The sequence below is a fragment of the Crotalus tigris genome, unplaced genomic scaffold (assembly GCF_016545835.1).
Source record: "Crotalus tigris isolate CLP2741 ecotype Arizona unplaced genomic scaffold, ASM1654583v1 scf7180000019301.709862, whole genome shotgun sequence".
In the NCBI taxonomy this organism is placed as follows: Eukaryota; Metazoa; Chordata; class Lepidosauria; order Squamata; family Viperidae; genus Crotalus; species Crotalus tigris.
Window position 1 is genome coordinate 206,624 of NW_024097476.1, and position 13,135 is coordinate 219,758.

The 13,135-nt window shown below is 30.6% G+C and overlaps 1 protein-coding gene across 1 annotated transcript in view; it reads left to right on the plus strand.

The window, feature by feature from the left end:
• Positions 1–12,925, plus strand: part of NCAM2 (neural cell adhesion molecule 2) — a 155,107-nt gene extending 142,182 nt beyond the window's left edge. The window contains exons 16-18 of the mRNA XM_039361567.1: positions 6,612–6,816; positions 11,255–11,374; positions 12,096–12,925. Coding sequence (XP_039217501.1) covers positions 6,612–6,816; positions 11,255–11,374; positions 12,096–12,207 — 437 coding nt within the window. The 3' untranslated portion in view covers positions 12,208–12,925. The remainder of the gene's footprint in view (positions 1–6,611; positions 6,817–11,254; positions 11,375–12,095) is intronic.
• Positions 12,926–13,135: the final 210 nt, after the last annotated feature.

A 13,135-nucleotide genomic window follows, 5' to 3' on the forward strand; every position in this document is an offset into this window, starting at 1 on the left:
ATGCATCCGTCTTCACTAAATAAATACAGCAGTGTTCCTGAAAGACCCATAGATAGAATTATAAGTACTGTTTGCTTTAGACTGAGTTATAACTATTCTTCCTGTAATAATGATACAACTCTAAGTAAAGGGTAAAATTACAGATCACATACTACAGGGAAACCTTGGATACACTTCAAACCTGGTATGCCTATTAAATAAACCATTCATAAACAGTTCAGCTAAAATGCATGTAGTAATCAGTATATGTGAAGAAAACTATCCAGAAAACTCTTGTACTTGCACATAGGTCCAACAGGTTTCCAATGATTTTAATTTCTAAAATCAATGAAGCGTTTTTACAGTTAAAGAAATATACAAAGTATTAACCACTGTTGATCAAATGAGCCAAAGAATTCAGGCAGAAGAACCTAGGTATTTTTTTTTCTCATTTGTTTGCAAAAAAGTACTGCTTACAGAGACTATGAATAGTATTTCAGTTAAGCTTTAAACTAATAGTGGATTGCATATTGCTTATATGCAAAGCAGTATATGAAAGCACACATTAATTATGCAATTAATTATATTAAACATACCCATGGTAGATATTATGGAACATTTAGTAAATTCCAGGAGTCATATCATAGATAAGATATCATAGATAGTTGCTTATGCTATGTTAACATTAAAGGTAGTATCATTAAATACTGTGTTCATCAGAAAGTCTTGGTTGTAAATCAAAGCAGAAATTAGAGATAGAGATAGTGTAAGAGACAAAGAGAGATATTTCATTCCAGAATCCATGCATCTCATGCATGTCCTTCATACATATTTATATGACAAATACCACCTATTAGTGATGTTGTAGAAAAATAGTTTGCATTTGCCATTTTGGCCTATATATAGTAATAATAATGACGTAAAATATCAAAATGTATTTGTAACTGTGAATCAGTTTTTCTGATGTGCCTTTTGGATTGTAAATACAGGTAGAAGTAATTCTTCAATACAGACTGAAGTCATAGATTATGAACTTATGAATATTGAAGTATTTGTAAAAAAGAGAGTGAGTAGAATGTCATAGCTATAAAATAAAATATTGCTCTTCAAGTTTATGGAAATGCCATAAACTCTCAAGGAAGCCACCTTCTGCAAATAAATTAATATTTCTTCTGACATTTTAAAAACATCTTTCAAAAAAGAAATGCTGCCCCAGAATTTGGTTAGAGTAAGATTAAAAACAATATATGACATCTTTTTTTATTAAAAGTTTGCTTAGAAAATTAATTTGAGGATATTCTGATGAAAAGCTGTTTAGTGTGTATGTATGTGTATATGCATGTATGTATGTGTGATGTCAGAAATAGCTTATCAGTTCAAATATTTTTGTTAGTCTATCAAAATATAAAATATGAAATACAAAGAAAAAATAAAGATAATGGGAAAATAAGGGAGAAAAAGGGGAAGAGAGAAAAGTATGGTGTAAAGGGGAAAATAAAAAGGAAAGCATTGACTTCCAACTGCTTTTGCTGCACAAAGTCCAAAAACCAAAATTGGTTTCAAAATTAATTGTGTTCTTTTCTTTCATCAAAGCAGTCACTTTAGCCATCTCTCCATCAAATTTAGCCAGCTCCATCAAATTTTGCATCCATTTGTCCATTGTGGGAATCAAAGTATCCTTCCATTTTTGTGCATAAAGTATTCTTGCTGCTGTTAACATATATAACATCAAAGTTCCAATTTTTAACAACTTGTCTGGTGTTAGATACCAACAGTACATCATCTTATAATTTTTTTCTTTTAAATTATAATTTAATGTGAATTTTAGATCTTTGGCCCACATACTTTCCTCTCATTCAAGCATTATATTATATCCAAAGTTCTTTACCCACTGAACCATTTAATGTATTACATACTTTCTCCAAGTTCAATTTCAATAACAATTTAGCATTAATATGTTCATCTCTATCACACAGTAGTATTTCCAATAATTTTTCACAAAATGAAATCGATAGTGCTTTTTGTCTAGTTTAAATCTTTCTTTCAATTGTAAAAATGTAAACCAATGGAAAACACATCTTCTGATTCCATCTCATCTTTAGAGTTGAGAATAGGATCTCCATAATTGAAAGATATTATTTGACCAAAAATCCACCAGTCTGGCCTCACCACCATTTCTTTTCTAAAAAAAAAAAAGCTTCCTGGGGAGACATATATGTCAGAAGTGACTTATGCCATTGTCTCCTTTCTATGGCTGAGAAAAAAAGTGACTGTCCCAAAGTCACCCAGGTGCTTTCATGCATAAAGCTGGAGTAGAACACAGTTTTCCAGTTTCTAACCAGATACCTTAACCACTACACAAAACTGGCTTTGAAAACTGATACTGTTATTTTCAATACTCCAAATTTGTCTGGACCTTGATTTTTTTTTTATAAATGTTCTAACTTTCTGTAAAAAGTTGACATCATATAGATTTGCTTGTAGATAATGCTATGAAAAGAAGATATATCTGTTTGCAACCCTCACAGAAAATGAAGAGCTACCAAATGTATTTATATTTAGGTTGAAGATTGGAAGTAAATTCTCTATACATTTCTTTTCTTTTTATTTCACCTTTTCCCTTTGTTTTTCTTTCTTTTTGTTACATTTTCTTTCCTTGTAATTTTCTTCTCAGTTATTTCACTATAAATAGTTTGTATTAGTTTTTAATTGTAATTGAAATTTTCAATAAGATCTATATAGACAAAATGAATTTAGGTAATTCAAGTTGGAGCAAATAATTTTTTTTATCATTTCTTTGTTCAATTATTAACTTATCCCAATAAGAGCACAGATATTTTGATTGCAGTTAAGATTTGTATTATCTCAAACATAGATCTATTTGTTTCTTCAACTATTTTTATGTCCTGGCCCTCCAAACTACTCATTAGAATAATAGAATCATATTTTCCTAGAGAAGAATTCCTGGAAATCTCATCCAGCATTCATCCAGTGCAGGAATCTACTGCTATACTATCATACCAGTAGCCAGAAAGCATCTCTCAGCCTCTCTGGTAAAGGAGACTCCATCACATTCTCAAGCTGTGGTTTGTCAAATAGCTCTTATTATTAATATTTTTTCCTGCTGTCCAATATAATCTACTTCCCTAATGAACTCACTGTTTCTTGACGTGTCTTTGGAACAACTGAAAATTCCTTTTGAGAGCCCTTCAGACATTTGAAGATAACTATGTCTTTACACAGAGTACTTTCTTCTAACCATGATTCTTTTTTTTTTTTTCCTTTTTCTCTCTCTTCCATTTCTTATTTTCTTGATTGGTTATTTCTCCTCCCTTTTTTAAACTGATTCTGATGAACTGCAGTGTTTCTGATAAACTGGCTTGGATAGAAGATGCATGGTGATACTATGTGTTTTATGTGAATATGTGGGAATATAATTTCTGAGTGTGAGAGAAAATGCCCAGAATATACAAATAAAGGGCCCATTATTTCTGCAACAGTATACCTTGTTTTTTATCAATTAATTGTAACCAGTTATTACAAAATAACTGTTACTTATAATTATTCCATTTGATTGTCTTCTATTTGCTCTGATTTCATATGTAGTTGTTAACATACAACTTTAGCTGTGGAATTACATATCAAAGTCTAGATTAACACTGTATCTCAAAAGCAAATCTGACACACAATTCATGTGAAAGTCTGGAGCTGGAAACTATTTGTAGACTATAGTGTTTAAAATGTAGTTTCTCTAGGCATATTTTTAAATTCACAAGATATTAAAAGTATTTTTAACATTATGGATCAACTTTTACAGCCTATAATTTTACTGTAAACTGTATTAATGACAATTCTTGACATTGATTCTTAGTTTAGAAGTGAATAGTTATATTTAGCCTATTTATAAGTAATGATGTTTTATTGGAAAACCACAGCTTTCCTGACATTTCTAAATCTTTGATCATTCATTTATATTTGTAAATCTCCCTTGTTATCTTCTTTCTATTTGTTTATATACTTTTTCAATGTTCAATAAAATTAGAACAAACAAATCATATATGTGGCACATCATTATTGAAAAGGGAGTATCTTCAGGACTCAGCTGTAATTTCCAGACTGATAAGTAGGAGGTTGGTTATTACTGAATTTTTTTTAAAATGCCTATTCCATGTGGTAAAATGGAAAGATATAGCATGAGAGAGTGATTAAAAAATTGGACAAAGAGCTAAGAAACTCAAATTATAATAGAACTCCAGCTATGGAAAGCTTATTGGGTAACTTACTCTAATTTACTTCACCAGAATATTTTGATGAAAAATCTGTGCCTGCAAAAAAAGTGGGATATAAATATAACATATATAATAAGAACACTTTTTAAAAGACCATCTTGAATTCAGGATCATTTTTCTTTCAGGAGAACAAAACCTTTTAGAATTTTTTGAAATGCTACAGATGGTCATTATTATAAAATGATTCTTCTTTTTTAATGTAAATTAATTTATTGTTCAATCAGACACAATATTGCATGACACAATGTTTTTCTTGTGCTATGAAATATATTGATTAGTGTGAACAATAATTAACTGAATATATGGACCTGGGTGGACTATTTTGTGAATAGCCAAGATAGGTTACCATGCATTGGAAGTCTCACTTGATTTACCTCCCATCAGTCTGCCTACCATTGTCTCTCATGTTTCACAGAGGCTTCTAGGCCTCAGACCAATTTTGCAAGAAATATAAAAGTTGTATGGGAAGAAGAAGTTAAAATTATCTTCTTTGTCCAGAGTCATTAAGAATTATTGTCAATTCAAACTGAAGTTTAAATTTTGTACTTAAAAAGATAGGAATCAAATATCTTACTGGACTTTTTTAACATGACACAGAAGTGACAAAAAATAGTTGCATTAACATGCCATTACTTATGATGATTAATTCACTTTTAAAGCACATAATGGATACTTAGAAATCAAAATCAATCAAATTAAAAATTCACAAAACAAAAAATAGCTCATTGATTTAAAAGCTGCAGTAAGTGTGTGCAAAACATTACTTTTATTTAGATTTTCATTAATTGCTCATATTAAAGGTGACTACTCCAGTCTTTGTCCAAGAAGTACAGTAATTTTAATTTTTTAAAAATGTTTATTCTCATTACAAGAAATTAGACTTAAAAAAAGTAAACCTAAAAAGTCACAGTGAAACTTAAACAAAATTGTTCATATTAATACAAATAGTATATTTGGATTTTAATAATAAAAATAGTTAATTTACTTTAAACTAGTAACATTTAACACCATCAACAATAAAATATTGCTTTGAAAATATAGAAGTTTGAAAAATAAAAATATAGTGGGATGAATTAAGTGGTTTATCACCATATCTGCTTTTCTCTGTCTCCCTCTCTCTCTCATCCCTCTGAAAGTTGTATTTAAAAAAAGTCAGGAAAAGCATGGATTTTCCCCCACCTTTTATTTTCATATATTTGTGTACATGTTTGCATATGTGCATATATGTGTAGTAGAGATTGGTACATACATATTGTCTCTGTGTATGTAGGGGTCTAATCAGGGCAGCTACGTACATGTTGCATTTTTAGCATGTTTCTGCTCTCCCTTGTATTATAGCTAGATATTTTTATAAGGCAATATATACTGTGGAACACAAGCGATATTACATATATTTCACTATGAATCCTGTGACCCAAAGTATAGAGGAAAACCTAGAATGGAACAGTTGGCAGCATTTGAAGCTGCTGCTAAGCATAGATTCAGGGGAATATTTTAACATATTTTTTTCTATTTTTCTGAGCTGGATTATCTTGATCCATCTGCAGTCTTCCCTCCACACCAAATTTGGTCTCATTCCACTTTGTTTTCTCAGAGATATATTGCTGACAGACAGATGGTCAGATAAGGCCTTGAGCCATTCTATGCAAAAATTTTCCAAATTTCTTTGATTTAGAAATGGTAAAAAATACCAGTGGTGTTTGACAAACTCTTTAAATATCCTTGTAGAGAACCATATTCAAAGAAAACATTCAGTAGATTTAAGCTACACTACAATTAACATCATAATCTAATTCTTACACATAGAAGTGACCAGTGACTGAAGAGAAATTTTTAATAATATGAAAACTTGCCTATGTCACATTTTCTAAACCAATTTGTACATTAATATAGATATGCAATTTTGGAAATGTGGTTTCCACTCAACAATACTGGACAACAGTTTGTCTGAAATGGTATAGGGTGTACAGCCTAAGAAGAGGGTTGGACTAGAAGACCTTCAAGGTCCCTTCCAACTCTGTTATTCTGTAAAATATAATTCTGCTATAGGGGGGCATGTCACATGATTAATATTGCTGAAAGAAAGATCTGTTACACTTTAAAGATAATCCATGTAAAAAAAAAAAACAGATTCACCAGGAATGCCTGAAAGTCTACTTTATTAATTCAGACTATAGTAACAGAATCTTGAAAGCCTGATAATGCTTTCCTCTCCTCCTTTAAGTATTGTTTCCCCCCCCCCATCCCAGCCCTTCCCCCATCTCTTCCTCTTCTGGGATTAACCTGAATTCTGCCTCATATGAAGTTAACTTTTATGACTTTGTCTATTTCATTTACTTCAAGGTACATTGTTTAATGGACTTGGACTTGGTGCAGTCATTGGTCTGGGTGTAGCTGCTCTTCTGCTAATACTTGTTGTGACTGATGTCAGCTGCTTCTTTGTACGGCAGTGTGGATTGCTAATGTGCATCACTAGAAGGATCTGTGGGAAAAAGAGTGGGTCCAGTGGGAAGAGTAAAGAGCTGGAAGAAGGAAAAGCAGCATATTTGTGAGTATTGGTCACAATATTTTGAGAAAAATAATATATACTGGTTACTTGCAAATAACATACAAACTGTTGTATTCCATGAGCCTTAAGGATTGTGGTTCAACAAAGTTCTCTAACTTTTACTTAATGTTGTTTACTACCTATAGCTCTAATAAAATATTGTGACACATACGGTTTGAGAATCATTCAGATGTGACCTTAACAAAAATCATATTTGTATTTTTATTCTATTCAGTCAAAACTCCACAAATGTACACAGTAGGACATCGGAGTTCTCTGGACTGCAGTTGCACATAATACGTTGATACTGAGATATGTATCAGTAATATTTCAAATCTTGTTTGTATTATCACAATTTTAAAAAGATCATTGAACCATGATTTCTGCCTTAAGCATTCATTGTGTAGATTACACAGGGATGTTTATAGAATATATTTTCTATCATTTTGGTCAGCAAAGCTTGGTATTTTGATACAATCCAGATCAGAGAGGAAATGAATCAATAAGCTATATTTTTTTTTGCTCATTTTTTTCTTGCTCATTTTCTCTTTAATAAAATTTAATGTTTAAGAGTTGGAATCCAGTTAATGTTAGTTAATTTTTAAAAAAATCTGCAGCTGCTTTTTTTGCAAGGCATTCAAATTTCTTCTATATACAAACAAAATTTTAAAAATGTGGGGATGCAGAATTTGTGTAAGTAGTAATACTAAATGAACAAGAAGTGTTGACATTTTTGATTGATAGATTTGCTAAGGATTACTGAAATAGAAATATCTTGTGGTAGGATAACTCTTTAAACAGTTCAGGACTAGACTTGATGTTGAAAAAAATGCACAAATGAACAACTTTGGATAAAAGTTAAAAAAAATGTAGTGAGTTACTGGCTTTCAGACTTTAACAAAATGAAACAATATATTATTTTACCAATTATTCTGATATATTTGTACATATTCCATATCAGTTTGGAAAACAAATCACTTCTAAACTGTATAGTTTTAATTCTGTATCAACCGATGATTTCATGTATGTTCTATATATGCTAGGTATGCACCTGCATAACTAAACCCACACAAATGTTGTAAGGGTAGTCCTTAACTTGCAACCAGAAGTGGGACAATATTTTGGTTGCTAAGCAATGCAATCATTAAGCAAATCATATGTCAAAGCTGATTTTACAAGGATTTTTACTGCACTCATTAAGTGAATCATGTGGTCTTAAGTGAATCACAGTCATACACCAAATCTGACTTGTCCTATTGATTTTTCTTGTTGGAAGCCAGCTGGGAAGGTCATAGATCACAATTGTGTGATTGGTTATTAATTTTACTTTACATCTTTTCCTTCAACAAGTTGTCACTATTATGAAATCTGGAGAAAATCTCTATCCTGCTTGCCAGCAATTGTTAGAAGAAGTACATATGTTATTTAAAAAGCTCATATTATCTGTCCTATTTTATTAGAGGCTTAGAGGGAAGCTTTTCAAAGAAATCATTCTCTTTTGTGATGAAGCTAACATCATAGTTTTTCTTAAAGAAGACAAGGGATTTCATTATATGTTCGAATTATAGATCATATATTTGATAAATTTGGATACTAGGACCATGCTAGCTAGTTCTTCAAAAGTTAGGGATTTTTTTTTTAATTATAGTGTACTTAGAAAGAAAGAAATGTTTATGACAAGTGATGTTCTTGCTTTAAAAGAACAAGATACTAACAAAGATTTTGTTATGGCTTTTTGAACTTCACTTACTTTGTGTTTCTCCAAATTTTAAAGTCTTGATTTGATATGATATATTAAACATTAATATTTGGGGGAAGGGATCAGTGGGGAAGACTTAATTTTCTTTAAATTTGTTGACAGACTACTCAACATTTGTTTTCTGGATTATTTGAACAAAATGCTTTTGCCACTTTTGAAATCTATAGTGATTAGAATAATTAATTATGATTCATATTTTCTTGATAAGAAGTTCAAGATTAATCCAGGGCTTCTTTAAACAGTTTCTAATAGAAATTAGTGCCTTCTGATCTTAAAATACAATATAATAGAAGAATAAAAAATAAAATTTATATATATTGGGTGCTTCAGAGAATGTTTAATGAGGCCTAATTAAAATATTTTTACTGTTGGAGAAACATTCAGAAATTAGAATATTGAAATATATAGCTTGGCTTTGTTATATTCTTTTCTCATCATAGTTGACATCAGGAAGGCTGTCAGTATAATTCTGGCTCAAATACTCCATGTTGAAGTTGTATGTGCATATGTGCATATTCTTGTTTATATCCTGAATATTTGGAATATATCAAGAACTGTGAACTTTTCAGACATAGAATTTGGTTAAAAGTATTATATTAAAACATTGGAAGGAAAAGATATGAAACATACATTGTTTGCTTTTATTATTGTCAGCATTTGAATTAGTTTTCTCTACTCCCACAAAGGCAAATAGAGAGCTTGCAAGCAATATAGAGAGAGGTTTTTTCCCCCCAAGATGTTGTACCAAGGTCTCTTTTCCTTTGTCTTTTTTATTATTATTAACTTATGATCATCAACATTTGAAGTTATATTACTTAACAGCATTGCTATCTTTTTTTAAAAAAAAAAATATAATAGCATAATGAATTTATTTGAGGAGGAGCCATAGCTCAATAGCACACCAGTCCTTCATTACAGGAGGAGAAAATATTGTTATGTTGTTATATTATGTTATGTTGTGTTGTGTTGTGTTATGTTGTTATGCTATGTTATGTTGTTATGTTATTTACTTAATTTATCCGTTGTCCATTTCATTGTTGAATGACTCTAGGAGGCATATACAATATAAGTATGTTATTTCCATTTAGAACAAGGAAGTAATCTTTTCTGAAACTTATTGTTATGCCAAACAATCTGTATTTTTAAAATAAATATAGCACAAAGTATATTAATATTCAATCTTAATATTTATTTCAACCTGTGTGCTTGAAATAGGCTTTGGACAAAGTAGAAACAAAGCTTGGAATACTAGTAAAATGTTTTGTCACAGTTAATTACTGATTTGGTAATTTATAAAATGAGTATCAGTCAGCTGGATTGATGCAATGTGTTCTATAGGGCAGTCTTTGAAGATATGCAGAATGAACAACTGGTCTAGTAGAACAATTTCATCACTGCAAGCTACAGGAATACCTCACCTAAAGTCATTGTACTGTTTACCAATAAGCTTTTAGACAATTCAGATGCGGGCAATGATCTAGAGTATAAAGTGTAAAATGATATAAGAATGAATCTCATAAAATATCATTTTTCCAGAAATGAATGCAGAGAGAACATTTCAAGAAAGCTATTGAAAGTCTTTTCTCTATCTGAAATGAAGCAAACAGACATGATGTAATAGAATTTTCTTTTGCACACTTTAAAGCTCTTTTTCTCCAGAACTCCATAAAGCTGTTTCCTCAGTTGCCTTTCATATAGTTAAGTTCAGCTTTATTTAATAGATTGGGTGATTGAAAATGTGTCATCAAGTTAGTGTTGACTCTTAATGACAACTCTGATGATTTGTCCGTAATCTGGTCCTTAGGTCTTCCAACAATATACATATCACCAGTATAATTGAGTTTATCTATTTTGGCCATTGATCATATTCTTCTTTTTCCTTCCTCCTTTAGAGTTTTCTCCAGGGAGCTTTGTTGTCACACCATGTGCCCGAAGTCTGATAATATGAGCTTAGTCATTTGTACCTCGAGTAAGAACTCTGGGTTGATTTGTTTGAAGATGATGATTGACAATATAGTGATAAATGATAGGCCTCTTTAATACAGCTATTTTTTATTAAAATTCATCTCATGGAAAGGTTGTTTTATTATTACAAATAATAAATATAGCTAAAAATAGATAATATAGATATTTGATTTATTTCTATTGTTGATACTATAATTTTAACTTCTTTTTAACTCATCCAATATCTTTTCAGTTGGACAAGGTATAAAAGTGACACAAAGACAAAAATATGTACATGTTAATATAACTTTGAAAAGATTGCTCGGAGGTAATAGCTGTTTCTTCTCTTAGGCTACTACTTAAGCCTGGAAAAGTATTGCTTTAATGTGTGAACTGATTAAAATAGCCATGACTTTCATAGGACTTATGAAAGCAGTTAACTTATTTTTTTTCCAGATTTGTGGAAAAAATGTGAAAAAGGGACATAACTTTTCATGTCAAAAATGCATTGCATTTACGGTACTCTTCTGCATATTCTAAAATATCCTTTCTGGAAATTTTAGTATCTGATTAATTTGTCTGATTAATAATATTTTGATACCTCAGCAAAGATTCTGGTGGCATTTGGAGAATTAATAAATATATCTTAGCATACATGAAATAAGGTAATAAATATTTACCATTTTTAAATTAAAAATTAGTGCATAAAGTATTTTTACTTTTATTTTTACTTAGGAAAGATGGATCAAAAGAACCAATAGTTGAAATGAGAACAGAGGATGAAAGAATTACCAGTCATGAAGATGGAAGCCCAGTAAATGAGCCCAATGAAACAACACCATTAACAGAACCAGAGTATGTATTTTGATATTATTTAGTAATTTTACATTTAGGATAATGAAGTTTCAGTGTGGCCTTGCCTTTAGGTTAAAAAAAAAAGGTTTTAGATCTACAGATTTCAAATAATATATAACCAATTCTCAAAGGCCCTGTATCTATTAAATTAACTCTTGGTTACTAGTAGGGTGACAAGAATCAAATTAATGTGTTTCATTTTAATCTATCACTAAGTGTCTAAGATAACAACAGAGGATTATATGCATATAGGAGGATTTAAAGGTATCCATTCTTCAATTCTGGGAGATGGTAAACTAGATTGGCCACCAGAGGAGTGGCTAACTTTTGCCAACAAACTCTTTTGTTTAGTGTAATATTCCCTCTAATGCACTAGAGTTTTACACTAGAGTTCTCACTGAGTTTAGGAAAAACAGCTGACTAACTCTGCCAGAGTTCTTAGATTTATACTATAATTTGTGTCTAAGGACAAGGTCAAAACTTAATCTGAAGTTAATTAAAGGTGCATAAGGTACAGATCTTGGCCTAAAAGTATATTTTTAACTATCTGTGATATTAGAAAATAAAAAGCCTGATCTAATATCAAATATATACAGGGAATATACAGTAGGTGACAAGTGGAGCATTGTAATCAATAAAAAATATGTTGCCAAATGAAATATGCATTCTCTTTCAACACTAGTTTCTAACTGTAATGCCTTTTGTTTTATATTTATCTTAGGAAATTACCATTAAAGGAAGAAAATGGAAAAGAAGTTTTAAGTTCTGATACTATAGAGATCAAAGTATCCAATGATATCATCCAGTCAAAAGAAGATGATAGCAAAGCATAAAACAACAACAGTTATCTAGAGGGGCAAAAAGGCATGTGGATTCTAATAAATCTGTGACCAAAACTTTACATTTGACCTTGGTTTTTTGGCAATTTAAGAATAATTAATGGAAATAGTTTGGTCTACTTCTGTTGACTGTCTATTTTCATTTTGATTCAATAGTTTTAGTCTGTAGTCCTGGGCGACATCAGTACCATGGTTAAGCAAGTCAACCAATATAAATACTATAATTTATTTTATTGCTGATGAAATTGAAATTATTTATCAAATATTATGATACCCTCTTAGTCACAGACTCTGCATAAGATAGCTGTACTACTTTTAATGGAATTTAACTCATGAGAGAAAGTGCCATAGAAATTTATATTTGTTTGCAATTTTAAAGATTTTGTTGCCTTTATATAAATATATATAAATGTCAGATATAAACTAGGTTTATGTGGCTGGATGATTGCAGCTGACCCTTTACATAAGAGTAGATTGAATGTTTTCAGGGTATTAGCCTTGTACTTCAAATCAATTCTTAAAGAGAATGAACCATTCATAGGTTTGATGTACAGATTTTAATCAAGTTGTGAACTATTTTGATGAAAATATTGAACATATCCTAACTTCAAAGTCCACAGAAATTTCAGTGCTTCAGATATTTTGTATTTATGTTTGAAAAATTGTGTGTAAGCTAAAAATGTCAAAACTTATTTTGTGTAAAAAAAAAAAAGCCAAGAATCCTGACTATGACCATAGCTCTCAGCTTCAAAGAACTCTTATAACAATAAATGCAAGCTCAACTGAGTTATCTCAGTTGTGGTTATAAAACATAATATTGTGCAGACTTTCTTTTCATTCATTTAGAAAAAAAAGATTCACTTTTATTAAAACATATAAATACTGCCAAAACACATTTCCAGAAAGCTACTTGACTCTTTTC